The 26,833-nt window shown below is 59.2% G+C and overlaps 1 protein-coding gene across 1 annotated transcript in view; it reads left to right on the plus strand.

The window, feature by feature from the left end:
- RAB11FIP3 (RAB11 family interacting protein 3) overlaps positions 1–26,420 on the plus strand; it is a gene marked incomplete at both ends in the record, with an annotated part of 72,760 nt that extends 46,340 nt beyond the window's left edge. The window contains 12 exons of the mRNA XM_082006838.1: positions 5,314–5,501; positions 8,088–8,261; positions 12,138–12,272; positions 15,271–15,306; positions 17,772–17,865; positions 19,119–19,222; positions 20,379–20,519; positions 21,287–21,368; positions 24,060–24,197; positions 25,090–25,245; positions 25,569–25,709; positions 26,307–26,420. Of these exons, the coding sequence (XP_081862964.1) occupies positions 5,314–5,501; positions 8,088–8,261; positions 12,138–12,272; positions 15,271–15,306; positions 17,772–17,865; positions 19,119–19,222; positions 20,379–20,519; positions 21,287–21,368; positions 24,060–24,197; positions 25,090–25,245; positions 25,569–25,709; positions 26,307–26,420 (1,503 nt within the window). The remainder of the gene's footprint in view (positions 1–5,313; positions 5,502–8,087; positions 8,262–12,137; positions 12,273–15,270; positions 15,307–17,771; positions 17,866–19,118; positions 19,223–20,378; positions 20,520–21,286; positions 21,369–24,059; positions 24,198–25,089; positions 25,246–25,568; positions 25,710–26,306) is intronic.
- Between the last annotated feature and the right edge of the window lie 413 nt (positions 26,421–26,833).

Consider the following 26,833-nt stretch of genomic DNA (forward strand, 5'->3'; position numbering starts at 1 on the left):
TCTGGCTGCCGGCACGCGGAGGCTGAGCTGCCGAGTGGTGTTTCGGGGCTTTGGGGGTGGTTCTGTTAACGTAGACTCAGGCGAGACTCTAAACACGACTCGCCTCCCTTCTCCCTGGCTTTACATGGATTTAAAGCCGGTTTTAAGCACAGGTTGCCTGCTACGAGACCGGGCAGGCGCGTGTCCCCGGCGGGTTGGTGCCGCAGCGCCGATAGCCGTGCATCGGCATTGCCGGCCGGGCTACCTCTGTGGGATGCTGCACCCAGCAAGGTGGGATGCTCTTCATCCCTCCTCCCTCCGGACGGACCGCAGCCGCGGCGTGCGGGTCTCCGGGCGTTCGCGGCGCCGGCGTTGGGGCAGCGTTCCCAGCCTGGCGCTGGCACCGGGACCCCGGCCGCAGGCAGCAGGCGAGGGCGGCCTTGGAGGGCGGTTTTTCATAGCTGGTCCGTCTGTCCGGTGCGCAGGCAGAGCCGGCCTTCGTCAGAAACGGGCTCTGGGAAAACAGAGTTGTTTTTCCTTTTCCTCTCGCCCCCCCCCGCCGCTTCCCTCCCTGAGCTGCTGAGCGTGCGTGTCCAAGGGCAGCGGAGCTTCGGAATGCCGGGACGGCTCCGGGCGCGGGCTGGGGACCAGCCCTGCAGAAGACGCCTGGGAGGAACTTCCCTGGGAGCAGCCTTTGCTCTTCTCTCCAAGGCAGCACCTTACCAAAGCTCGGGCTAAAGCTTCTGTCCGTCACGGATCAAAGCTTACCTTGTCCCTGCCTCCACCTCGCAGGTGACTCCCAGCAGTCGTCTTTCTTCTCCTCGTGCTCAAGCGGATTTTTTTTTAGTCGGTGTGGTTTTTAACAGCGCTTTACAACATTTAATCAAACGGTCTTTACTCCAACGTGTAATCAAATGCCTGGAATAGGTGAACTGCTGCTGGAGAAGTCTCCGAAAAGCGCTTCATCGCCTCACCCATTTTATCGGGGCGCCTTACGTCCCCCCGACGCCGGTTCCATCTATTTCTTTCCTTTGAGAAATAAAGGGCTCGCTGCCGGGCTTTCAAACCCCCGGCGCTTTTGCCCGAGCGCCTTCGAACGGGCAGAGCTGCGCCCGGGCGGCCGACGCCGTGCCGAGCCAGCGCGCGCAGCGCCGGCGCCGGGGGACGTACCTCGCGGAGCGGCCGGAGCCGGCGACGGCAGCTTCGGTCGCACCGTGATCCTGCTTTCGGTCCAAGGGCCGCGCGCACGCGCGCGGCGCAGTTTTAAGGTCTGAGGTTTACCTGGAGCGTCTGAGGGAACGTTTTATTTGATAAAAGCTTAAAATACACTGATACCGGTGACACCAACCCCCATCCGGCACGCGGCGGGGACGCTCCTGGCAAGCCCCTCGGGGCTAGGCTGGCTGTCCCGAGCCTCCGGACGTCTTTAAGTGTATCATGGTGGGTTTTTTGTGTTTTTAATCTGGAAAAAGCGCTTACTTTCTGCCTGCCCACAGAAAGACGAGCTCGGCCAAACGAGAGATGCGGCAGGGGAGTTTAAAGGGTCGGTGCACAAACCAGCTGCTCGTGAGGCCATAAAAAAAGAGCTTTCTGCGGCTGCACCTTTGCCCAGGGCACAGGGGCTTGGTTTTGCTTTGCTTTTTCAGGCAAAACCTTACCTAAGTCCCCTCGTTTGCCTATCTCTTCCTTGCATCTTTTCTTGTGGTTCAGTTACTTAATCTGTGATGAAATGTAAAGCAAAGTTCTCCACGCTCGTGCTCAGGAGAGGGACTTTGTTTACAGTTTTCGGCTGCCTCTTAACTCATTGACCACGTACGTTTAATTTTAACAGGGCTCTTGAGTTTAAAATCTCATCCGGGCCAGTGTAACGGGAGAAAAAGTCTTCTCCTTTGCTAAAAACTAAGAAAGTTTGCGGATTGTGTTACAGGACATGTTTTTTCTTTTTCTTTTTTTTTCCTTATAAATAACTGGCTGCACGTCCTTGGCACGGCTGAGGGAGGACTGTTAATGTACTTGTTCTGGGGGCCGCTTCTTGCTCCCTCGTTCAGCCTTGTCCGTACCGGTATCTCGCGTCTCTAAGATGTTCTGTAACGATTTGACAGACAAATCACCTCACTAAGGGCACCGAGGATGTTCTGATGCCCTGAGCTCTTCCGCTCCTGGTTGAGAGGGCCAGCAATGGTAACCACCACAGGGTGTTTTTTAATCGATTTACTTGTGAGTTTGGGTTTTGGGGTTTTTTTTGCAATAGTTGTCTTTACTTTGTGCTCATTATAATACTTCAATGTATACTTAAATTTAAGCTTTTTCAGTGGAGGGAGGAGAAAAAAAAAACCAGCTGCATTTACTTCGGAGTCTGCAAGCAAAGTTAGCTCCAGTTTGGCATTAAATCTTTTTCCAACAGGCAAAAAGCACGCAGGTACATCTGCAGACAGGGATGGCTGCTGTCATCCCTCGGGTCCTCCCCGTTGCGTCAGATCCCCACCGCTTCCCGCTCCGGCACGAAGCGCCGGGGCTGCTGCAGGCACTGGGGACACGCGGTGCGGGCTGGAGGTGGTGGTGGTGGGTTGGTTTTGACCCTGCAAAGCAAAAAGTCACCCGTGTCGCAACGCAACGTCGTCCGATAACGCCGAAGCCCGGCCTCTCCCGAGCTTGGCGTACGCTGCAGGTAGCTCGGAAAAAGCGCTCGCGTCGCCCCAGCACGTCTTCTTCCGGAGGCTGGGGAGCGGCCGGGCTCGGCGCCGGTGCGATGTCCTCGTGTGTCCCCGAGCCAGCGGGCAGACCGAGCCTCCTCCTCCGAAACTCCCCCGTCCTCCTTCTGCCCGAGCGTCAAGAGCCTGACCCGTGTTTCTGGGAAGTGTGGCATAAATCCAGGGAAGTACTTAAGCAGGTAGGTATAGTAAGTATAGAAGGTACCGGCTGTATGTCTATAGGTGGTCTTGCTGGGTCTCTGCTGTTTAAAGTTGGGTTTTAGGAGGCTTTTGGTTTTGTCTCGAAGGCTGGTGAAAGCTGCCCTCTCCCGCGCCGGGGAAGACGCTCGCTGCAGCAGCCTCTCCCCGGTTCGAATCAAGTTCGCTCGAGCAACCCTGTCTTCTCCTGATCCTGACTTTAGGCTCGGGTTCCGTGAAGGTTTACGGCATGTTTAACTTGGGGCTGGTGTCCGTAGGTCAGCCTGGGTCCAGGAAAGCTGAGCCAAGCTTACAAGAGGGCCTCCTGTTTCTGTCTGGCTGGCTGGCTGTCTGTCTCCATCCATCGTCCAGCTGAGTGTGCTGGGTTGGCGCTGGAGCTACGGGAGGGCTCAGCAGGGAGCAAAGCAAAGCCGCCCACTCGGTCGCTTTGCTCTGCTCCCCAGTGTCCGTGTAGAATAGGAGCTGCTGTTGAGCACTCCTCCCTCCCTCCCTCCCTCCATCCTTCCATCCATCCATCCATCCATCCATCCCTCCATCCCTCCATCCATCCATCCCTCCATCCTTCCATCCATTCCTCCATCCCTCAATCCTTCCATCCATCCATCCCTCCATCCTTCTTTCCATCCCTCCATCCTTCCATCCATTCCTCCATCCCTCAATCCTTCCATCCCTCCATCCTTCCATCCATCCCTCTGTCCCTCAATCCTTCCATCCCTCCATCCATCCCTCCATCCTTCCATCCATCCTTCCATCCATCCCTCCATCCCTCAATCCTTCCTTCCATCCTTCCATCCATCCCTCCATCCCTCAATCCTTCCTTCCATTGATCCCTCCATCCTTCCATCCCTCCATCCTTCCATCCATCCCTCTGTCCCTCAATCCTTCCATCCCTCCATCCTTCCTTCCATCCATCCATCCATCCATCCATCCATCCATCCATCCATCCATCCATCCATCCCTCCCTCCCTCCATCCTTCCATCCATCCATCCATCCCTCCTTCCATCCATCCTTCCATCCATCCATCCCTCCATCCTTCCATCCATCCATCCCTCCATCCTTCCATCCATCTCTCCATCCCTCAATCCTTCCATCCATCCCTCCCTCCATCCCTCCAAGGTTTTCAGTGCCCCGTACAAGCCCTTGCTCTCCCTTTTTGGCCTCCGGGGAGCTTGTGGGTGAAACAAAACGAGGCGTCGGTCGCGTCCCGAGCCGCGGGCGTGGAGCATTTTCGCGAAAGAGGTGGATCGGGCCGGCGAGGGCGGCGCTTGCGGAGTCCGGGCAAGGCGATGGCGGCGGGGCGTTCGTCTCTCCATCGGGTGTTCTTCTGCCGGGCAGATACGGCACGTGCCGTAAAAGCCGCTCTTCTACCGGAGGGCGACGTCCGCAGCGACGAGCGGCGTTCTTCCACCCCGCGTATACGCTACCCGGCTCGGCGCGAACAGCTCTGCCGTCGTTTTTCGTTCCGCCGTCGCAAGGGCGGCGTGTCTGCGTCTTTTCTCTCCAGCTGCTGTAATACGGGGCTTTGAGAAATCTCCTTTTCTTGAAAATCCTCGGAAGAAGCACGGAAGGCTGCTCCCCGCGCTTGCTTGGCTCGCTTCAGGGTTGCTGCCTGCGGCCGAAACGCTGCTGCTTTGCCCTGCTCGGGGGCTGCGGCCAGCTTGGTCCCGCCGGGTGAACTTCAGGTGAAGCAAACGGCTTTCCGTGAGCGTCTTTTTATCCTGAGGCCAGGCGGCAGGACCCCCGTCCCTCCGCCCGCCGCCGCCGGTGGCAGGGGATCGGCCGGAGCTCGGCGCCGACAGCTCCCAGCACCGCTGAGATCCCGGAGCCCAAGCGGGGTGATGGGAGCGTCCTGCCGACGCAGTCCCTGCGAGCGAGACGCCGTAATGAAGATTTATAAACCAGCTTATTTTCTGTTGCGGGATGGACGGTGCCCTCGTACGACTAGAGGCGGCGAAAAAGTGCTTTAAGGGCTAACTGGTAGTTTTGAACAGTATTTTGTTGTGGTTTTTTCCCCTCCCCAGAGAATTTAGATTAATAACGTGTCCTTAAAATGCCGTGGGTGAAAGCAACAGTGATCAGAACCGCTGAGTAAGCAGTGGGTAATCCCTCCTGGACTCGACAAATCCATCCTCGCTCCCAACAAACTCTCCCTCCAACTCTTATTAAGTATATACTCCCGTAATATCTGCTTCCCAAACGCCGCCGTTGCAAAGCACGCGCGGCCCGAAGGCCCCGGCGCGCCCCGGGGCGACGCTCGGACCTGGGACCTGGGCTACGGCTCACGCTGGCTTTCGGAGGTTGGATTCCTGAGCCTAGAAACGCAACGCGGGAGTAATTAGCCGCCCCGTACGCGGTTTTGTCCCGCTCTGCAACGAAACCGCGTGGCTGTGCTGGCTTATTTTGTCCTCTTGTGTTTTTTAACAGGCAAATGAGGTGACTGACAGTGCTTACATGGGCTCGGAGAGCACGTACAGCGAGTGCGAAACCTTCACGGATGAAGACACCAGCACACTAGTACACCACGAGATGCACGACGAAGTAGAAACGGACAGTGCCATCGACTCCACCGTGCACTCGGAATTCACCGACCCCATCGAGGAGCCGGAGCACGGGTGAGTGGGAACGACGAGGAGCAAAACTCTGGCAGGGAACTCCGGCAAACTGGGAGCGGACGAGGAGCGAGGGAGAAGCAGCCTGAGGTTTTAAAACGAGGTGGGCTGAGTCTGTCTTGCTGGAACTGGTCGGTTTGTTCTTTGTATTTGTAACTTCACGCAAGACCAAAAATAGCTCTTCTTTAGGAATAATGATAATAATTAGACTGCGCCGTGTGTAGGCTGTTTTGGAGCTCGGCCTGGCAATCTCTTTGAGTTAATCGTTGCTTGCCTTGGGAGAACTTCTGTACCCTCATTAGCATCTTTAACCTCTGAAATAAGTTCTCAGGTGATCCAAACACCTGAAATACCTGCAGTTTTTAATCTCTCATACACACCGTATAATTTTCAAGTCAGGAGGGGAACTCGTCGTATTCTTGTTTTTCCTAAACCTGCGCGCGCCCTTTGATGTTCAGCCACCTCCTGTAATAACTAGTTTTAAACTCGCGCCTGAAGCGCAGAAGCGTGAGCTAAGACCATCTTCCCCGAGCCTGAACCGCTGCTGGCGAAACTGCTCCTGGGCCCGCCTCATTTCCTAGATTTTGCGGGAAAAGTGGGTTTTTTGGGGCGAAACCGGGGCGCTGGCGGGCGGGAGGGAAGGGAACAAGTCCTTCGAAATGGCGTGTGGGGACGTCGGGGGTGAGGTGAGCGCTCAGTGCGCTGGGCGCCGGGGCTGAAAGAGTGCTGTGGATTAGGGAAGAAATAAGATTAGCTGGCTAGGCTCTCCTCACCCGAGCGCGTTCAGCTCGGTGACAGTTAAATCGGGATATAATCGGCCGCTGAGCTCCCCGGCCGCTGAGCGGAGGGTCTCTGGAGGGGCCATGGCAGCCTGCGTGCGCGCTCGTCCTCTGGGGAAAACGACGGCGTGCCTCGGATTCGCTTGCCTGTAGGTATAAAATACTTGGCTCGGGAATTTCTTTTAAGATCGGGTTGTTCTTCCCTGCTGCTCCCGGCGTGGGCTTGGGAAGGTCGGGCGCCCTTTGGGCGCTGCGTCCAAGCGCGGCGGTGCCCGTTGCCATTCCGGGTAGCCCCAGAGAATCGAGGAGAGAAAAAGTTTGTTTGGCTTAAAGATTTGGAAGGCTTGAGACGGAAACTTCTGGAAGTCTTACTCCCAGGCAGGACAAAGGTTTTGCACCTCTAGCGCGCAGAGCTCTCCCAGGGGACGGCCAGTGACCGCGACCCGACCGAGGCAGCGAGTGGACTGCGTCAGAGCTTCAACGCTGCTTTTCAGTAGCTGTTAAAGCTCAACGTACCTTAGATGGTTTGAGCTTAAGTGGTTATTGAGGCTCTGTGTAGCAAAGGTCGGTTGGACTCTGGATCTCCAAACTGCTAGAGCCCCCGCTCGCTGTATATGAAATATTCATGCTATTTATTTGCCCGAAGCATCCCTGGCCGAGGGTTTCCCGATGCCTGATCAGATCTGCTTCTGTACGGTGCTTGTCAAACCACGAATTTAGAGATTTGGGGTTGGGTTTTGCTTGCGAGTTAAAAATTCCACCCTCTGCCTTCTGTTCCCGGAGAGATTTCCGATCCTTTCGGAAGGATGGTCTTTCGAATGGTCTGCTGGGTGTCAGCGTCTGATTCGGGCGGGGAGGGTGGGTTTCGGGTGGGGAGGGTGGGTTTCAGACCGTGCCTTCTCAAGCAAACTGTGCAGCTGCCCCCAAGCTGGGCTGGACTCGTACGCGGTTAAAGAGAGATCTGCTGCTCTTTCAGCTGGAGGGTTGACATGTTTTTGTTAGCGGGATAAAGGCAAATCCTTCAGACGGTGCAGGTTTTTGTCATAAATGGCTTATCTGTAATCTTTTTTGCTTTCTGGTTTAGTACAGCAATCCAGTCGCAGCCTCGTTTTCCCTCTCCTGGTGAGTGGATGAAGACGGGGGCGTAGCCCGAAATATCAGTTTTTATAACGACGCAGTCTTCTGGGGTTTTGTAGCAGTGAGTTTTAGAGAGGAGAGCGGTGCTAGTCCCCCCCCAAAGCGCATACCTCTGGCTCGGAGACACGTGGGCTGCTTTCACGGCAACGCGACTTCAGCGGAGCTGGGTACTCGGAAAGACGCTTTCAGAAACGGTGGCTCCGGTGCTTGAGCTCCCTCCGGAGCAAGGGACGTCCCGGGACCTGTGCTGGCTGTGTTCGGGGTTTAGGCTGAGGCTTAACGCACCACAGCCTTCCGGATCCGGTGGTAAAAACCCACGGCTTTTCATCTCTGCCGTGCTTTTTGGTTGCGCCCGTGCCGCCGAGCCTGGGTGCCGTCCTGCAAGCCTGACTGCCCCCCAAATCCTGCCTTGCAGCTGGCGTGAAAAAGCCAGTGGGGGAAAAAAAAAAAACCCCAAATCGCTGCGAACTTTTCCCCGCGGTGCCCGGGCTGCCCCTTCGGCGTTCGAGGCGCGGGGTGAATCGCGCAGGTACTGTACGCAGAAATCCGCGGGATCGCGCTGTAAGGAAGAGCCTGGCCTGTCGAAACGCGGGACGTGAGTGGGGAAGTGGACGTGTCGGGTGCGATCGGGAAGGCTGCTGCCCTCTTAACGTCTTCCTCTCCGCTCCCGCAGATCCCATCCGCACGACCTGCCGCTGGGCTCGGACCTCGGCCGCTCCGTCGTTACGGTCATTAGCGGAGAGGAGCATTTTGAGGATTACGGAGAAGGGAATGAAGCAGATTTGTTCTCGGACAGCTTGTGTAACGGGGAAAGCAGCTTTAATAGCTCCTCGTTCCTCTCTCCCAGGTAACGCTCGGCACGGCCTCGGCCACCTTTTAACCGGTTTCGCTTGCTCAGCGCCTTCGCCCGGGCTTTGGGGGGGGGAGTTGTTCCCTTTGGGTCACGCACCACCCGGCCTGCCAGAGCGGGTTCCTGGCGAAGTTTGGATGCAGTGGGATAATCGGCTCGGAAGTGGGCGAGTAGGCGCCTCCCTCGGTCTTCTCCTTTCCCTGAGCAGCGCCCGGCCTCCCGTCCGGAGGCACGAGTGCCCGGCAGCGGGTGGAAGAGCAGCCTGTGTTTCACCTGCATCTGGGACAGCGTCACGTTCCCGCTCCCGTTAGCGACACGGCTCCTCGCAGAACCTTCTGCTGGAGGAAAGCGTCCCTGGTCCTGTTGGATGACAAATTTTTTTTTTTTTTTTTGGTTTTTTTCTCTTGGTCCTTGTGTTTTTGGCTTTGATCCGATGCTTGGATTCGCACGAGCTGCAGCAGCCTCCCCCTCCTCTGGGCAGCCTAAGGGGTACGTAGAGGAAGAATCAAGCTGCGGAGTTTTCCCGCGCCCCTCGCCGTAGGGTCTGAAACCAGGCAAATGTTGGTTTCCCAGCCTCTGCGGGGTGGACTGAGGAGCTGGCGTGACCAGAGAAAACCCGTCTATACTTACTTTCTAAGGGGGGGGGAAATAAAAAAGGAAAAGCTGGAAGGATCAACCGCTGCTGCAGTGCAGCCCTGCGCGAGGCGGGAGCGGTCCCTGCCAGCCACACGCTTGCGCTGAAGACGAGACCACGCTTTTTTCCCTTTGGGATGGTAACGTGTTTCCTGTTTCTGCAGCAGTGTAAACCTGTTGTAACTTTTTTTTTTCCTTTGTTGGTTTTTTTTTTTTTTGCCTGTTTGCTGCCAGCTTCCCAAAGCCCTTCGTAGAGTTTGGGCAATTCCGGTTTGCACAGGGCTGTCAGGTCTCCACACCTCGCTTTGCTGCAGGTCAGGGCTGACTTTGACTTTCATTTTTGCTGGCGCAGCTCAGTTTTGAAGATCTTAACTAAGCCTGCGACAGGAGAGCGTTGCTGTAAAGCCTGCCTAACCCATTCCTTCAGGAAACCAGTGCTCCCGCGCTTGATCCGATGGGATGCGCTGCAGCGGAAGGGACGCGTCACCCGTCCACGCCCGTCCCTTCGTTGCGCTGCGCAGAAACGCCGAGCGTGGCCGGCTGTGCTGGCGCTGCAGCCTGGGAAGTGCTCCCGGACAGAAACCAGCCTCGGCGTTCGTTTTGAGTTTCTCCTCGGGGGTGGGCCGCCAACCGAGTCCAGAAGGCTCCCGGCAAGAAAATACTCCGCTCAAGTCACGTCGCAATGGGTTAAACTTTTTTCTTTAACACCAGCCCGGAGCTCCCAGGCTGCCTACGCTGCCGGTGCCCTGACGGAGCGAGGTTTGAGCACCGTCCCCCCTCTGCCGCAACGTCTCTGGATCTCAGCCACCCGATCGTGCTCTGCAGCATCTTTCCTCTACCGGGAGGGCCTCGCTCGGCACGCGGCCGTGCGGCTCGTGGTGGTTTACGCCGGAGACTCACCGCTGAGGCTTGCTGCAGATAAACCCTGCGAAACCCCCGGAGCAAAGAATGCGGCTCTGTTTGAGGATTTCCTCATGTCTTTCGGGTCTAGCCCTTACCTTGGACTGTCGTTGCGTGCGTGAAGGTCCTTAGCTGATCATTCTCCTGAGATTGTGCTGTTTTTCCGAACGCAGCCCTGCCTCCCCGGCGCGTTTAAACGCAGCGAAGCCTTAAAGAACTACAGGACGTCGCTGGCTCAGGCTGAGCTTCTTTTGGCTGTGGTTTAAACGCAAGGAACAGTATCGCTTGTAAACGATCACGTCGCCATGCACCCTTTCCGTGTTACAGGGCTCTCCAAATGGGAGTGACGTCGACAAATTTTCCTGCCGCAGCTCCAGGTCTTCACCAGAGGACTAATGCGAGACCCAAGAGCCTTCGGGGAGCTCTGTGGGGTATTTTCCCCACGTAGTCCTTGCGTGTGTGGTTGCGATCCCCCCAACTCTTGGGTTGCCGCCTCTTCCCTGGCGCGTCCGTCCGGTAAGAGAAGTCTCTCCGCACCGCCTTGCTGGGAGATGAAGGGCAAGGAGAAGCTCCTGGCACGCGCCCGTCTCGGCTGCCAACGTGCCGCGTCAGTAAGCACCGATGGTCCGTGGAAGAGGAACGTTGCTCCGGGAGAGGGCGGGAGGAGGCAGGAAGGCTGCGTATGGCGCAGAGGGTGGCAGCTTGCCCGCGAGGGGTAGGTGGGGACGCCCCGCGGCGCGGCGCGGTTGAGCTCTCGCCCACTCGACGGGCGAGCAACCAACGCAGCCAGAGGCCAAGGGTATCTGTGCGTACCCCGAAGAGTTGCCAGGCTGGCCCGGGGGTTCTCCTCTACGCTGCCTCTTTCCCCGTTTCGATTAACGCTCGTTAAGATTCGGGTTCACGCCTCGCCCGGGGACGCGCCCAGCGGGGCGAGCGGCGAGGAGGGCTCGCTGGACGGGGCTCAGGTGCAGCCAAGCAAAGAAAAGGGGCACGTGGCTTTCCCCAGGCGCCGCAAAGCTGCTGTCACCTCCTTACCCCCTGCAAAGCCCGAGCAACCGAACTGACTGCTGGTGGATGATGGTTGTCCCGGGTCCAAACCTGCCCTAGAGGGTAGGGGGAAAGCTTTTCCATTTTTTTTTATCCCCCCCCCCCCAACAGGCACGGGAAGAAATGAGCAATTTGGCATTTACTGTTGTCCAGTCGCCTGTTCTAAGGGGGCTCGGAAAAATCTCCCGGGCCAGGACTTGCCAGCGTGGCTCTGTATCACCGGGTTGACTAGCCCTTTCAGATGCCGTTTGTTTTTAAGCTTGCTTGTGTTTGCTCACGCCTTTACCTGTCTGTCTTATTGAACTGCTTTTGTTTTTTCACTATTAACCTTTCTTTGATTAAAGTCCGTGGCTTCCAGAAGCGTGTTTTCCCGCAGAAGGGATTTGTGGCGTATATTTGGCCCCAAAGTAACACCAAGCCTTCGCTGCCCGGAATCCTTTGGCCAAAGCCTGTCCAAAGTCACGTCGGGTGGTGGAAATGGCTCCCTGGTTTGCCAAGTGTCGGTGAATGCCTCCTGAGCAGCTGAAAATAAAATGCTGACCGGACCCGTTAGCTCCCCGGGCTGTGACGGTCCCGCTGAGCCCCTGTCCCCGCGCCAAATGATGCTCCCTACAACGGGGCAAAGCCGCTGCTTCAGCTCCCGTGTGCTTCACTTCGCAGGAGACGGCGGTTGAATCACAAGCGCCGTTTTGAGCTTGGCTTAAAAAGGGAGCTCTTTGCCATGAGCATCCGACTCCGTGCGTTACTCACGGGGGGTCTGCAGCAGCGCGGCTCCTCTATTTTCATTTTTTTTTTTTAAAAATGGTTGGAAAACGGTGCGACCAACCACAGGATTTGGCTCTCGCTCACCGCGCCCGGTCCGGCGGCGCGTGAGTTCGGTCTGCGTTTACCGAGGCAAACCAGGACCATCGCTAGAGCCTCCTCAGACAGGTTGCCTGGAAAATCATGTCGGAAAATAAACTCTGTAGCCGTGTCGGTGTGTGGAAAGCATGCACCTCGCCTTCCCGGGGCTCTCGGAGCATCCTCCGCAAGAGCTGGCTGGCACGGGGCTTTGGGAGCGTAAGCCGAGCTCAGCCCCGCTAATTTCTAGCAGCTCCGTATTGACTGCCATTTGGCTTCTAAAATCGGTGAGGGGAGGCCACCCGATCTGCCCCGAGGCTTTTAAGCGTGAGTCTTCTGCCTCGCGCCAAAAGCTCCCCTCGCCCCGACGTACGCTCGGCTTGTGGAAGCCACGGACGAAAATCAAGCCCCGTCTCTTCTGTCCTGTTAAAATGACCCTTGTGATTTCTCTAGCACCAACCCGCTCGCTGCGAAACTGCACAGCGTTCTCGCAGATGAAGCATTTGAGTTTTACTGTAGCCAGTGCCACAAACAAATCGACCGCCTCGAGGATCTTTCTGCTCGCCTGAGTGATCTTGAAATGAATAGGTAATTGGGCTTGTGCGTGGCCATTTCCGTGTTGGGAATGATGCTCCTGAAGGGAAGAGTCTCCTTGTCTCGCGCAGCTTTCCTTTGCTGGTGCGTTGCTTTGAGTCCTGGTTGCGAAGGGGGACGAATTCCACCAAAGCGAGCCTCCCCAGCTGGTAAAGGTGGTAGTAACGTTATGGAGGCTGAGCAGAAGTTGCCTTTAAGCTGAGCCGTGGAGGCTGGCGGACGACGAGAGTCTTCCCTTCTGCTCCGGGCGGCCTCCTTGCATGTCCTGCTGAGCGGCGGGTCCTCCTCCACGGTCCGAGCGACGCAGTCCCTCCGTCGGGATCCGAAGCCGTAAGCTGATGGCGTACAGTATTTCTGTCACCAAGGAGAAAAACCGCCAGATCTTCTGGCCGGTAACACCGGTAATACCAACACAGTTGCTGGTTTAACCTGGAAGGGCAGGTACAGCCTGTCCTCCCGCTGCAGCAGTAACCTGAAAACATCAGCTCGCTCTCCGTGGCTTGGGACCTCTCGTGTAGACGCTTTGCAGCAGTAAAATCTTGTTTTCACCCAGCTTCGCCCGCTGCCGGCGCCACCGCTAGCCGGGTAATGGGGATAAAAGCCGGGGCTTTCGCGTGGCCGCTTCGCGAGTTTTTGAACGTAACGTTTGAGGTCTGCCAGCCAGCGGCTGGACTTGCGGATTCGACAAGCGGGGAGGGATTTCTATTTCTTTGCTTGGGTTTTTTTCCGCCCTGTTTGCAGCCCTCGGGGTGGGAGGACGGCAGCGTTGAAGCTGATCGTCCCTCTCGCCTCTGGTGTGCTTTTTCAAGCCCGGTTTTTGGTCGCGCTCTTGGTGTCTGTCTGTCCTCTGCGGGGACAGTGCGGTATGGGAGCTCTCCTAGGCGTACGGCTGTGGGAAGACGACTCGAAAACAAATAACAGCGTGACCTTTGTTGGGTTTTTCTAATGGAAAAAGTACTTCCCTCCCTTTCTCTTATCTCGGTAAATAGTTGCCTTTGCTGTTGGAGGCCTTGAGGGTCAGTGGTGGGTCTCAGGTTATGCAGTTACCAAGGAGAAGGCTGGATGCGCCGGTCGCCCCGCTCCGTTTCGGGCTTCCTCCACCTGCAGAGCCGCGCGAGCGCCTCGGAGCCTCCTGCGACGGATGGGCTTTCCGGAGGAGGCTTCCCCATCCCGCGGCGTGGCGGTGGCGACCCCGCGGGTTTGCGACTTGACGCGTGCCCTTTGGGCTCGGGGCGAGTGGGCGTGCGGGTCCTTCCTCTGCCTTCAGGGTTTCCCGGGCGAACACGTGCTGGAAGTTTGTTCCGCGGCACTCCTCGTCTGCTGCCGGCGCCGCGGAGCCCTCGCCGCGAGGGGACCGGTCCTGGGCGAAGGGAGCAGCAAACTGGACCAAAACGGGGGCCGAGCTGGGTGCCTGGGAGGCAAAGCCTGACGCCGCCCGCTCCAGAGGATGCTGGCAGCTGGGCTGAAGCCCCAAACCCCGGCGGAACGGCCTCGCTTGGAAGAAAGCGGGGAACCTGCCCGAGCCCACGGCGGGGGGGAAGGCAGGGAAAAAATCCGCCGGGAGCTTGGGATGAGCCGGTTGTGTAAAAGTACGTTTTGTTTTAGTGCCCTTGAAGCAGCGGTTGCGTGTCTCGTCCCCTCCGGAGAGACCCGCGGGTGCCGGCGCTGCTTTCCGATAAGCCGTTTGCGGAGAAAAAAATGTATTTTTTTTTTTTTTTCCCCTCCCTCCCTCCGGTGCTGGGGACGTACGTGACTCGTTATGGTTGCTGGCAAACACGAGGGCCTGACCTCCTCCCCTCGGGCGGGTGCCGAGCGTCCTTGAAGCCCGGCCAGCAGCGGCTCTCGCGCTCCCTTGGGAATCGGGGGTTTGAGGACGCGCTTTGGACGCGAGGGCTGGTAGCCCTGACAGCCCCCGGCCGGTCACCGTTGTTTGTTTTTTTTAAAAAAAGAAAATTGTCCTGAGCTATTTTTAATTCCTCCTTCGAAGAACTAATGTAATTGTTGCAGTTCTAGGCAGGAACGAGCTGCCAGATGATTTTATTTATTTTTTCTTTAATTTTATTCTTCTTTAAACCGAGCTAAGCGCCGGGGAACGGCGATTGCTGCTTCTCCGCTCGGGCTGGCGCCGTGCTCGCCGCCATCGTTCGGTGACGATTTGGTGTCGGTGGCGCGTCCCAGCGGCATCCGTTCGACGACAGCGGGTGTTTTCGGGTGGGAGATGAGACCCCAGCCCCTCTTGCTTTGCTAGCCCGCAGCTGCCCCGATGGCGGCCGAAGGGCCGCAAGGAGCCACCTTGGCAAGCAGCCGTTTCTGAAAAAGGCCTTTTTTTTTTAACCTCGGCGGGGAGAGCCCGGGGCCAGGGTAGCCCAGACCTTGGCTCTTCGTGCCGTGGGCGAGGCCGAGCGTTCGCTAAACCCTGACCGCCGCGGTACGGCGGCAGCTGGCAGATCCGGGGCCGGCGGGTGCCATCTCTTGCCGGCGCGGAGGAGGGCTCCCGCCCCTCCCCAGCCATTATAACAGCGCCGGTCCGTAAAATCCCGGAAAGGACGCGATCGCCGGCTCCTAAAATTCCCCGAGCTACGAGCGAGGCGGCAATTCTCCGGCCACCCGCGGCCACGTAGCCGGGATTACCTCGGCGAGCTGCCGGGGCGAGGGCTGGGGTGCTGCCGGGCGACGCGGGGTGCTGGCCGAAGCCCACCCGAACTCGCCGCTATTATTAGCCCTTTCCTCAGGGATCGGCTTTCAGGACGGGGATCGGCCGGTGAGAGGATACCCTCGCTGGAAGCCAGGGAGGTTTTCTACCGGCGGCGTCCCGTTCGGTTCGTTACCGCCGTCTCGTTAAATACGTGCGCGGTTCCCTTGCCATCCTGTTACCGGGGGTGGCCGCGCGCCGCGGCGGGCGAGCCGGCGCGCTCTCTCGTTTCCCGTTTCCCTGGCTCCCCGCTGTCAGCTTTCCTAACGCTTTCCTGTTTTTCTCCCCTTCGTTTCGCAGCCCACATAAAAGGCTCTCGAGCAAGAAGGTGGCAAGGTAAGCCCGTGCGCCGGTTACTGCCTGGGGAGAGGGGTGCCCGTGCCGGCGGCCGGCCCGCGGCAGCAGGGCTGTCAAAACGAGTTCGCCGTGTCGTACGGCGGGACGTGTCGCGTGGCACCGGGGAGGAGCGGGTTTAATTCTGACACAGCTTGCCGGAGCCGTTTTTCTGAAACTGGGGGGGGGGGGGGGTCCCCGCTCCTGCACCCCCGGCTGGAGGCTGGTGCCGACCCGATTCCTTCCGGAACCAGAGCGGGGGTGCCTTCCCGCCCCGTCCTGCCCGGGCACGGGGAGTGGGGAAGGAGCCTCCGGAGAAGGACGCGTCCCTCTGGGCCGTCTCCTCCCCGGGGCCACCACGGCGGGTCCTTAAAGCCTTGAGAAGACCGGACCAGTCGGTACACCCGCTCGGAGGGGTTTCCCCGTTTCCTCGCCCTGCTGCCGTCCTGCGGGACCCTCCGGCGCGACGCCGGCCGCCCTTTCCTCGGGGGCGTTTTTAGCCCCCGCCGCAGGGGAGAAGCTGTGGGGTTTGCTCCGAGTCGCTGGGGCAGAGGGTCCGTCCCCTCTCCCTGACACCCGCTGCTCGCCCTTCCTCTCCCGCCTTCGCCATCCCTCCTGTTCCCGCGTCGCCGTGCTTGTAAGAACGCGCTGGGGCTTTTAAGAGCGTTAAAAGGCTCTTAAAATTAATTAGAATTTAAATTTATTTATTTATTTATAATTAAGTTAATTAATTAATCTAATTAATTAATTACTCTAATTAATTAATTATAATTAGAAATTAAAAGCCCCCCAGTTAAAAGGCTGCGCCTTAGCCGTGCTGCTCGCGAGGGAGGCTGCCGCCTCGGCTTCCGCTCCGCTCGTGTCCCAGCGGAGGAGCCGGCAGCTCCGTTGGGGTGACGCTCGTCCCCTCCCCGCGCCCACCCCAGCAGCTTCTGTGCCCCCCTCCCTCCCGGCTGCGCTCCCGTGGCTCTCCCTTCTTCCCGCGGGCAGCCAAGTCCCCCGGCACGATTTCCCCTCCCGGCGAGGAAGCGGGTCCTCGATATTACGTTTCCTCGTTCCGGTCATCTTGCTTTCCAGATCTTCTATTAAAAACACCGGCAGGAAAGAAGGTTGGAGGGAGCAGCCTGTCCCCAGGTTTCCTGTTTTAGGGCTGGATTTTGTCCCGTGTCTGGCAGAGCGAATTTAGGGAGGATTTGAGTTAAACTTTCGGGAGTGGAGACGCCCTGTCTTCGGGGGGGGGTTGAGCTCTTGTGACCCTTCGCGTTTGCAGGGCGGTTTTCTGAGACCGAGGCTTGTGGGCTTAGATAAATGTTAGTTAATTCAAGAGCGGTCGATTTAATCGATGGTAACGAGAGAGAGAACGGGGATTTGCGGCAGAGTAGAGCCAGATCCTTAAGACCAGCCCAAAGCAAGCCCTTTGTTACGGATACTGTAATTACTGAATAATACCAAAACGTTGGCTTTTAGGAAATCTATTTTATTTTGGTAAGGGCTCTTTCCTGATTTTTTTGGTCGGTTGGTTGGGGTTTTGGGGTTTTTTTTTTTTGTTATCTGGCTTGTGCCAAGGAATCTCAGCTGCTTAGGCTCCGGTTGTGCTTGGCGTGATTTAAATGGCACGTGTGCCTGAGAGTTCAGGATCTAAATATACGCTCGGGGTGAGGATGCAAAATAAGGCTGGTGCTCAGCTGCGGTCTCTTCGGTAAACGCCAGCTACGCCTCGTGAATATTTGCGTGAGCGTGGTGCGCAGCGGGGCGAATTCGAGAGCCCGCGTTACAAAATTCCGAGGGGAAAAACTGAGGTTCGGGGAGACCTCCGTGGTTTTCCCCTTCGCCTCCCGCTCCAAGCGGCATCTGGCCGAACGCCGCCAAGCCGACCGTTCGTGCGGCCGGCGCGGGGAGGTGGGCTGGGGTGTTTCACAGTAGGTCCAGGGTGTGTTTTAGGGGTTTTTTCCCCCCTCCCCTTACGCCCGCTGGCCCCGCTAACCTTCTCGGCGGCTAAGAGCCGCGTGCTCCGTGCTTTGCCGGCTAGCACGCGGCCTCGGTACGTAAAGGAGGAAAGCGAAAAGCGCGAGCTCTTCTCTTTCCCCGTTCCAAAGAGCAAGAACAAATCATCAGGGTATGAAGCCCCAGCGGCACGTGTCCACGTCCGCCCGTCCCTCGCGGGGCGCGCGCCTTCAGCCGGACGCTCGGCCCCGTTACCGGGGCGCGCCGAGGCGGCGAGCTTCGCCGCGCGCCGGAGCTTGCGGCGGCGAGAAGGACCCGGCCTCCGCCGTCCTTTGCTGTAACCCCGCAGCCCGGGCAGGAGCAGCGCTATTAAATCCCCTTGGGAAGGGGAGGCGGCAGCCGAGGCGGGGAGAGGGGGGGACCGCATCCCGCCAGGGCGGCCGTCGTCTGAAATCGCCGCGTCCCGCCGCGTTCGCGCTAACGTTTGCGTCGCCGCGGGTCGGGGCGGTTTGTCTCTGTTACAGGCAGTTGCATCAGACGAGCGCGCTGTCCGCGGGCCTGATGGAGGGCTCTTACCGGGAGACGCTGGAGTGTGCGGAAGAGGACATCACGGACAAGGTAAGCGCAAGCGCTGTGCGCGCTACCCCGCCGCGCGCCGCGGCGAGGGTCTCGCGGCGAGTCGGGTGAGGGTGCCTTCCCTCCAGCTCGCCGGCTGTTTGCCGGCTGCGTCTTCGCTTCTGCTCCACGGAATGAGATGTTTCCCGCTCCTCTGAGGCGAGCGAGGGCGCCCGATGGCGGAACGGCGGCTTCCTCGGCGCGCTCGTGCCGCCGCCGCTCGTGCCGTGAAGAGGCGAAGCTGATTTTGGTGCTGGCCCTGTTGGGTTTTACCGGGGTGTGGGGGGGAAAGGCTTGTAGGGCAGGATGGGAGCGGGGCAGGAGCGCGAGAAAGCTTTTGTTTGAGCCCCTCTAGCGAGAAATAGCCACGGGAAAGCAGGAAAGCTAAAGGGGTGGCTTGCGTAAGCGTTTGCCGCAGTCCCGAAACCCCTTGAAAATGGCTTTTTAATTCCGCAATCGCGAATAGCCGCGTGGAGCAGACTGTGGAAGAGAAAGGCGTACGCGTGCGGCTGCGCTCTGCTGTGACCGTAACGCGTAAAAGACCCTTGGAAAAAAAAAAAAAAAACCAACCCACGACATTATTTCCGAGCCGGAAAGTTGAACAAAACGCTCGCTGAAGGCGTCTGGCTTGGGGAACCGCGGACGCGCTGCGGGGAAGGGCCTGGTGTCTCCGCACGTTTCTGTTTTACGTCCGCCCGCGCGGCGCTCGGGGCTTGCGGACGTGCTGCCCATCGCCTTTCTTCCGTGACTGTTCTTCCGTGGGTGCGGATGGGGTTTTTTGGGACCGCGAGCTCCGTCCTCCTGCGGTTCCCCACCCACCCGGGGTGGGAGGGAGAGGGGGCACCTTTTGGAAAGCGAAGGAAAAGGCAAGTTCAGCTGAAAAAAGCCCTCAGGGCTGAGCTCCGGCGATCCAGCTGGGATCCCTCTGGAGAGAATGTGGGGTTTTTACCACGAAGAAAGGAGAGAGCGGAGTGTTTGGCCCCGTACCGGTACACGGGAGCCATCAAAAACTGAGAGACCAGGGCGTAGAAGGACGTTTTAAATCGAGGCGCGGCTACCCAGTTCCAGCGGCGGCCACCTATTTTTAAGTAGCTGGCCCGGGAGCGAGCGCCGGCAGCTCAGGGAGTCGCCTCGGGGCGGCCGGCTCCCAATCGGCCGCGGCAAACCGCGGAAGCCGCGGGGCGAGCGGGGAGCCGGCGCTCCGGGGGCGGCGGGCGCCGCTTTGCCCAGCGGGTTTCCCCTCTCCCGGCGCGCAGGTGGTCTTTCTGGAGAAGCGGGTGACGGAGCTGGAGAAGGACACGGCCGCTAACGGCGAGCAGCACAGCCGCCTCAAGCAGGAAAACCTGCAGCTCGTGCACAGGTAAGGGAGCCCGGCCCGTGCCGCGGCTGAGGAGCCGCCGGAGCGCGCGGGCAACGGCGAGGGCGGCGGGGAGACGGGCGGAAAACGGCCGGAAAGCTTCGCGGCTCGGCCCTGGGCGGGAGACGGCCCCGGCTAAACCCAGCCCGGGGTTCGGGCTGGCTCCTCTGCGCGAGGGCCGCGTGGCATCGCGGCGTCCCGCGCGCGCTTCTCCGGGGCTCCGGCAGGTTCCCGGGAGTGCAGGAAAGGGCTCAGCCGGGACAAATGGCACATACCCCCTTCGCAGTGTTCTGCTGGGAGGCATCTAGCGCTGAACAGTGCTTTTTAGAGCTTTTTGGGGTTTATAGATTTCTTTTTTTTAATTTTTTTTTTTTTTGGTAACGTGCTTCCCCGCCCCGCGTGTCCGTCCTGTGGAGCTCTGGAGCTCCGGGGGTCGTCTCGGAGGGCTGCGAGGGGGGTCGTGCTCCTGGGAAAGCTTCCCGTTCGGGGAGGATACGCACTTCGTGCTCGCTCTGGGTGGACTCTGTGGCCCTTGTTTCGCCCGTTAGGTCTGGGGGGAAGGTACGGCGGGGTCCCTGCTCCCCATCTCTTCCCTCCCCATGGCCAGTCTTCACCCTGTTGCTTTGGGATCCGGGCTGGGGCGTACCCCTTGGCCCCTACCCGACGCGATTGCTGCCTGTCCTAATCCGGCAGGCTCCCCTCCTCCAGCAGCACGTGGACCCGCGGCAGATAAACCCGGCAGGAGTTTATCCGTAGGGCTGTAAGACTTCGGGAACGACCGTCTCGGGGAAGCGAGCGATTCAAACAAAGGTTTCTCTAAACCCTGACAAACCTCACAGCGAGGGCAGGGTTTTCACTTCAGCAGCTTGGCCCAGAAGCCCCAGTCGGTTTTTAATTAAGCAAAACCCCGGCTGTACCCCGACCTCGACACGGAGGCGTGCCGGAGACCTCCTCTGCCCTCTCTGAGCCAACGGCGGCCGCTGCCTGCGTCGCCGCAGCCTCGGGACCGCGTGGCTCGGGTTTACGGTCTCCTCCTCCCAGTTACGCTGTGGGGTGGAAGAAGGGCCGGGGAGAGAGTCTGGTCCCTCCCCGGGGGATGGCAGCGTGCTGGGGGCGAGCCGCGAGGAGCGGTTAATCCTCCCTTCTCTCCTCTCCGCAGAGCAAACGCTCTCGAGGAACAGCTGAAGGAGCAGGAGCTGAGAGCTGACCAGACACTCCTGGAGGAGATCAAGAAGCAGAGGGAGCTGCTGAGCAAGATGGAGAGGGAGAAGAGCATTGAGATTGAGAACCTGCAGGCCAGGTGGGGCTGGGGCAGGGCTGGGTGGTGGCAGGTCTCCCGGACCCGCATCTGCACGCTGGAATACGCGCGCGGGCTGACGCTTTGCAACCGCAGCCTTCGGGGAGACGAGGTGCGGTAGACAGCGGGTTAAACTCGGTTAAAGGTGTAACCAAAGGCACTACAAACCCTGAGTTTTGGCTGCTTTCCCCTACCTTCGTTCCAAAACCAAGCCCCTCCGTGAACCGTGTCTCAGTCTCTTTGTTTGAATTTCCCTGGTCTCGATTGCGCTCGCGTCCTCCGTCCGTGGGCCCGCCCCACAGCGCGTGAACGAGGAGGCGCTTCGTTAGTGCTTGTTCCCGCGAGCGACCGATGGAAGTACGTTCGACGCTCCGATGTTTTCCGCCTTCGTGGGAACAGGCAAACGCCCGGGCAGGAGGAGCTTTGACTCTGCCCAGGCAGCGCGTCTGCTTTCTGGTGCCTAGTGCTAAGGCTTGCCCGTGGGCTGATGAAGCCCTCGGCCGAAAGAATAGCCTTGGACCTGGTTGAGGTCTCAAGGTCTCCTCAACTTCTCCGGGGGGACAGCGGACACGACAGAAGTCGTGTGGATGCCCCTCTTTTTCCCCTGGGAGTAGAAACAGTGGAAGTCTCGGGGTTTGCCTCGAAAAGATAAATCCCTGCTGGCTTGCTTTCAGCAAGTCCTGCTTTAATATTCCTGGTGATGCTTCAACCACGGCTCCTACGCTTGGGATGCTTGGGTGAGTTTCTTACACGTCTCTCTGCTGTCGCAGGCTGCAGCAGCTGGATGACGAGAACGGCGAGCTGAGATCCTGCGTCCCTTGTCTAAAAGCCACCATTGAGAGACTTGAGGAGGTGAGCACCGCGTCTGCTTGGGGTGCCCAAGCCGGAGCTGTGTTTCTAGGTTCTCACGTGGCTGGAGCTGAAATTCTCGTTTACACGACGGGCCTACGTGAGATCCGTGTAACGTAGCGAGCAAATCGGCCTCTTCTGCCTTGCGGTCCCGGCGGAGCTCGCCTCGGGCCAGAGCTATCCCAATACCGCCATCCGGGCAGGTTCCTGGCGTTCGGCTTGGAAGCCGGGCTTAACAAAACCCCTAATAAATCTCTCGCGTGACAGTGCAGCCTGCGGGAAGCGGAGCCGCAGCGTGCAGCGGTGGCAGCCCTGTCCTGGCTGGTTAGGAGGGGACTCGTGCCCTCTTGTGGAAGCCTCTCCCCATCCCTGCGGCTGCAGCCCGCAGGAGGAAGAGGAGCAGGCATGCTTCGTCTCTGCTCCCTGCCCGGGCGGATACGCCCTCGCTGGGATTTGCGTGTTGAGTCTTCATAGCGCCGTGTTATCACAGAGTCGTGAGGGTTGGGAAAGACCTTCAAGATCATCAAGTCCAACTGTCAACCCAACACCCCCACGCCCCGTAAACTGTGTCCCAAAGCGCCACGTCCACACGTTTTTTGAACACCTCCAGCGATGGTGACTCCACCACCTCCCTGGGCAGCCTGTGCCAGTGCCTGACCACCCTCTCGGTGAAGAAATTTTTCCTAATATCCGGTCTAAGCCTCCCTGGGCGCAACTTGAGGCCGTTATCTCCCAGATCCTCTCCCTTCTCGCCCTGCTCAGGACTCAAGGCCGTGCAGCTGCTGGCAGGGCTGGGGTGGGAGGTTTGCCGAGGAGCGGCAGTCTCCGTGGGCCTGGACGAGATGCTCATTTTTGGAGAGAATTGGGTTACAGATGTAACATCTGGTACAAAGGCCGTGTTTTGCTTCTGTTCAAGCCTGTGGCAGATGGGCAACGGAGCTGGGGAGGGGTCTGGAGCACAAGGCTGATGAGGAGCGGCTGAGGGAACTGGGGGTGTTCAGTCTGGAGAAGAGGAGGCTGAGGGGAGCCCTCGTCGCTCCCTACAACTACCTGAAAGGGGGTTGTGGCGAGGTGGGGGTTGGTCTCTTCTCCCAAGTAACCAGCGGTAGGACGAGAGGGAACAGCCTCAAGTTGCGCCAGGGGAGGCTTAGGTTGGATATTGGGGAAAAATTCTTCACCCAAAGGGTTGTGAAGCGCTGGAACGGGCTGCCCGGGGAAGTGGTGGAGTCCCCGTCCCTGGAGGGGTTTAAAAGCCGTGTAGCTGTGGCGCCGGGGGACGCGGTTTGGTGGTGGACTTGGCGGTCTTAGCTTAACGGTTGGACTGGACGATCGTAAAGGTCTTTTCCAACCCAAACTATTCTATGATTCTAGGTAAGATTAAAGTGAGATCAAACCTCTCTGCCCAGCTGAAGGCCCTCGAGCGTTTCATCCGCTCTCAGTCTTGGAGCCGGCGGGAGAGCGCTGCGGCTCCCTCTCTACCCGGCATGGCCGCGATGCAGTGGTCTTCGTCTGCCCAGACCTCGTAAGCACAGCGCTTGGAGGCTGGGGGTAGGGAAACCACTGTGGGTTTATCCGAGGGTAAATCTCCTGCCTGGATGCGTTCGGCCGCGCAAAGTTGGGTTTGGTCCTTCATCTCTCTGCAGAGCAGGGCTGCGTTTCTCCACGGTTAATGGGCTTGAGGAGGAGCGAGAGGTGCAATTGCTGCCGCTCCCCGCCAAGGAGAGGAGCCCTGCTGATGAGCTGCTCTCCTGGCCGGCGTCTGAAATCAGGATTTTGTCGTCAGCGTTGCGTTTCCCGCTGGCGTGGTGCCTTTGGTGCTGCTCTGCTCCACGGACCGGCACACCCCAGACCCAGCAGCTGGAGCTCCCCCTCGGAGCTGCTCGTCACCTCTTCACGCCACGGGCCGTCCGGCACCGGCTTTGCTTGGTGGCGATTTTTATCTTTCTGGAAACCAAAACCTTCCTCACGAGGAGAGCCAGGCTGGAAGCTGTGAGCCTGGGGAGGAGGTGAACCGGGTCGCAGCCCCAAGGGTGCTGCTGTACCGGGCAGCGTCCGGTGCAGGGCTGTGGTCATCACCGTGACAAGCTCTACCTGCCGTCTCAAACGTTCAGCGAGGCTTTCGGTGTGAGAAGGGGACAGAGCGGGAGAGCTGGGCTGTACGTTTTACATCCTGCCTTGAACTGGTCGTATCCCTTCTTGCGTCAGTCCTCAGTTAAATTCTTTCCTGTCCGAAACCGAGAATGAGCCTCAGATCGTGACATCTCGGATTCCTGGCTTTTCTGAAATTCAGACCTAAGGAGCCTTCTGGTTTAATGTCTCTCCTTGGCCTGTAGCCTCTGTGCTGGCCCCAGTCCTGCGCAGGCTGCGCCCCACGCCAGCGCCGCGCTGCCCAGAAAGCCGCACGAGCGCGGATGTTTGCCGGTGCGCATTTATCCTTGAGCCATCCCTTATGGCCCTCCTCTTCGCAGTGCGATTTTGGCGTGCGGCTCGTCGTGCCGCTGCCAAAGCGCTCGGGCCCCGAAGCCCTCAGGCAGCAAACGAAATCCCAGCGGGCGGAGCAGCCGAACGCGTCAGCGAGAAGAACCTTCCCCGCGGTGCTCGGCGTGCGCCGCGTCCTCGCGCGAGCGGGGAAGAGCCCCCGGCAGCACCGAATGAAGTCGGCCCCTGTGACTCTCGCCTTTTGTGTCGTTACAGGAGAAGCAGAAGCTGCTGGATGAGATCGAAGACCTCACTGTGCAGCTCGCAGAGGAGCAGGAGAAAAAGAGGAAGATGGGGGACAAGCTGAGTCAGGAGAGGCACCAGTTTCAGAAGGAGAAGGAGTCGACGCAGGAGGTGGGTGGAATCCGGGCTGCCTGCCACAGCCCCGTCCTGCTTGGCCCCCAGATTAGGGCTGTGCGGGGAAGCTGGCCTCGGCAGCCTCTCCCAAAATAGATGGAACGGGAGCATTTAGTCCTGCCTGGGCAGAGAAGGGTAATAGTCGAGCAGAACAGCTCTAGGACGTCTGTCGCTTTCGCCTGCGTTAAACTTCCGCCGAGCCTGTCTGCGTCTGCACACCCAAGCGGGGCTGTGCCACGCAACCTGGCCCACTCCCGTTTTCTCCCCTGCGTGGAAAGAGCGGTGGCAGAAGCACGGTGGTGGCGGCACGTGGAGTTAGCAGGCGGGAGGAGAGGGCTGCGAGGTGAGAGCCGCCGGCTCCTGTGTGCTTGGGGGAAAAGATGCAGCCCCCCCCGGCCCCGACCCCTTCCCGGCGCCTGTGTGGCTGGTAATTCCAGCCGGAAGCTCAAGCGGGGCTTGCTGATGTGGTAGAAAAGGAGCTTTGGGCCTCGGAGGGGCAGTTACTGTCATTTTGGCCACGCTGAGAGCACTCGGGCGAGACGGCCGTTCCCAGCGCTGCGGCTGGAGGGAGCTGCCCGAGCAGGTGCCCGCGTCGCCGGAGCCGGGGGGACTGTCTGCAGACCCGGAGCCGGCGTCTTCGGTGCTCCAGCAAAGTCCTCCCAGGGCCGCTCTCACGTATTGAAGTAGCTCCCCCTCTCCCGTCCCTCAGGGGCGGGGGGCAGGAAGGGGAAGCCGTGTGCACCCCCAGAAAGGGTCTGTTGCTCCTGCCGTCGATGGGGTTGCTCCCAGCTGGGGGACAGCCCATCTGTCACACCAGCCGGTGACCAGCGCGAGCCGTCGGGCTTGCAGGGGATGTGGCACTCAGTTGTCCCCTTCCCTCGTGCTGCAGCTCATCGAGGACCTCAGGAAGCAGCTCGAGCACTTGCAACTCTTCAAACTTGAAGCCGAGCAGCGAAGAGGCAGGAGCAGCAGCCTGGGGCTCCAGGAGTACAACAGCAGGACGCGGGAGACGGAGCTGGAGCAAGAGATCAAGCAGCTCAAGCAGGTGTGCGGGGCTGGGCAGGGAGGGAAGCGTCTTGGCTGCTCGGTCTGCACCAGGGGATGCCGATTCCCCGACACCGAGGAGCTGACCGAGGATCCGGCAGCCCGCCGCTTTCCTGCTCTCCTGTCCTGGGATCCCCCCAGCACCTCGTGTGTTTCCAGAGGTTTTCCGGGCTCTGTCAAACCGGCGTCAGGAGACGGAGCGCTGTTCCCAGCGCCGTCTGAGCTGCTGCTGGGGACGACAGCCCCTGCCTCCCCTGGCCGGTTCTGCTCCGGGGGCACCGTGTGCTTCGGCGGCACCGTCTGACGTTTGTCTGTTGTGAACAGGATAACAGGAACCTGAAGGAGCAGAACGATGAACTGAACGGGCAGATCATTAACTTGAGCATCCAGGGAGCCAAGAACCTCTTCTCAGCCTCCTTCTCTGAATCCCTGGCAGCGGAGATCAGCTCCGTCTCCAGAGACGAGGTAGGTACCACGGGGTACTGCTCGCCTGAAACCGCCCCTTCCCGGGGTGGCTGGTGCATCCCCTCTCCTCGCAGCCAGCCGAGGGCCTGGGGGCAGTTGGTGAGGCCCTGTCTGTGGTACAGCTCACTCCCAAAAACTCCCTTGAAAGCTGTCATGAGCAAAGACAGACCCACGTTAACTATTTGAAGAGCTTGCAGGGACCTGGGACATCTGCCCTGGAGATCTTGGCTTCTCTGGCACGTGGTCTCCCCGCTCCGTGGCTGTACCCCAGGTGCTGGTGTGTGAGCCCACGTCAGCATCAGAATTAAATCTTTCAGACCCCAAGAAGTGGGGAGACGCACCTGGACGTTTTGGGGGCCCAAGGGAGATGTGATGCTCCCTGCTCTCTCCAGGATCCCGTCCGGCTGAGAACTTGAGGAAGGACAGGAGTGAGCAGAGCCGGTAGCTGAGGGCATTTTCCCTGGCCAGGAACATCCCCGGCCGGAAAGAAGAAGGGGGGAAAACCTCCATGGGAGCACAGAGCCACGAGAAGCCCCGCTCCTGCCCCTGGGCAGCGGCAGGCAGCGACCGCTCACTCCCTTTCTCCCTCCCTTGCAGCTCATGGAGGCGATTCAGAAGCAAGAGGAGATCAACTTCCGCCTGCAGGATTACATCGACAGGATCATCGTGGCCATCATGGAGACGAATCCCTCCATCCTGGAAGTGAAGTAAGGGCGGCCGAGCGCCGCCGGCTGTGCGCTGGTCGATGGCTGCGGCTTTGGTGCTCTGAGAGGATAAAGAGGGACTCGACACGTCTTTGCTCTTGATGAAGGCACAAGGAAGCATCGCGTCAGATCGGTGGGTGAATTAGCCAACGGACCAGGATAAAAGAAAACCAGCAGCGAGGCTTTGTTGTCTGACTCCGTTATTTTGAAACCCTTCTGGTTTTGAGGGGTGAAAGGGAACCTGGAGAAGAAATACAGGCAACAGGCGGCTGGAGGAAGGACCTGTGTCGGCCCGGCTGCCCGTGAAGCTGGGAACTGTCCTGACAGCAGCGTCGGACCCTCTGGCGTGCGGGGTGCGAGCAGCAGCTGTAAGGAGAGGGTTTCTCTGAACTGCGGGTAACGGGTCGGAGGAGGAAGCGG

Source organism: Phaethon aethereus, assembly GCF_964289735.1.
Source record: "Phaethon aethereus genome assembly, chromosome: 15".
NCBI lineage: Eukaryota > Metazoa > Chordata > Aves > Phaethontiformes > Phaethontidae > Phaethon > Phaethon aethereus.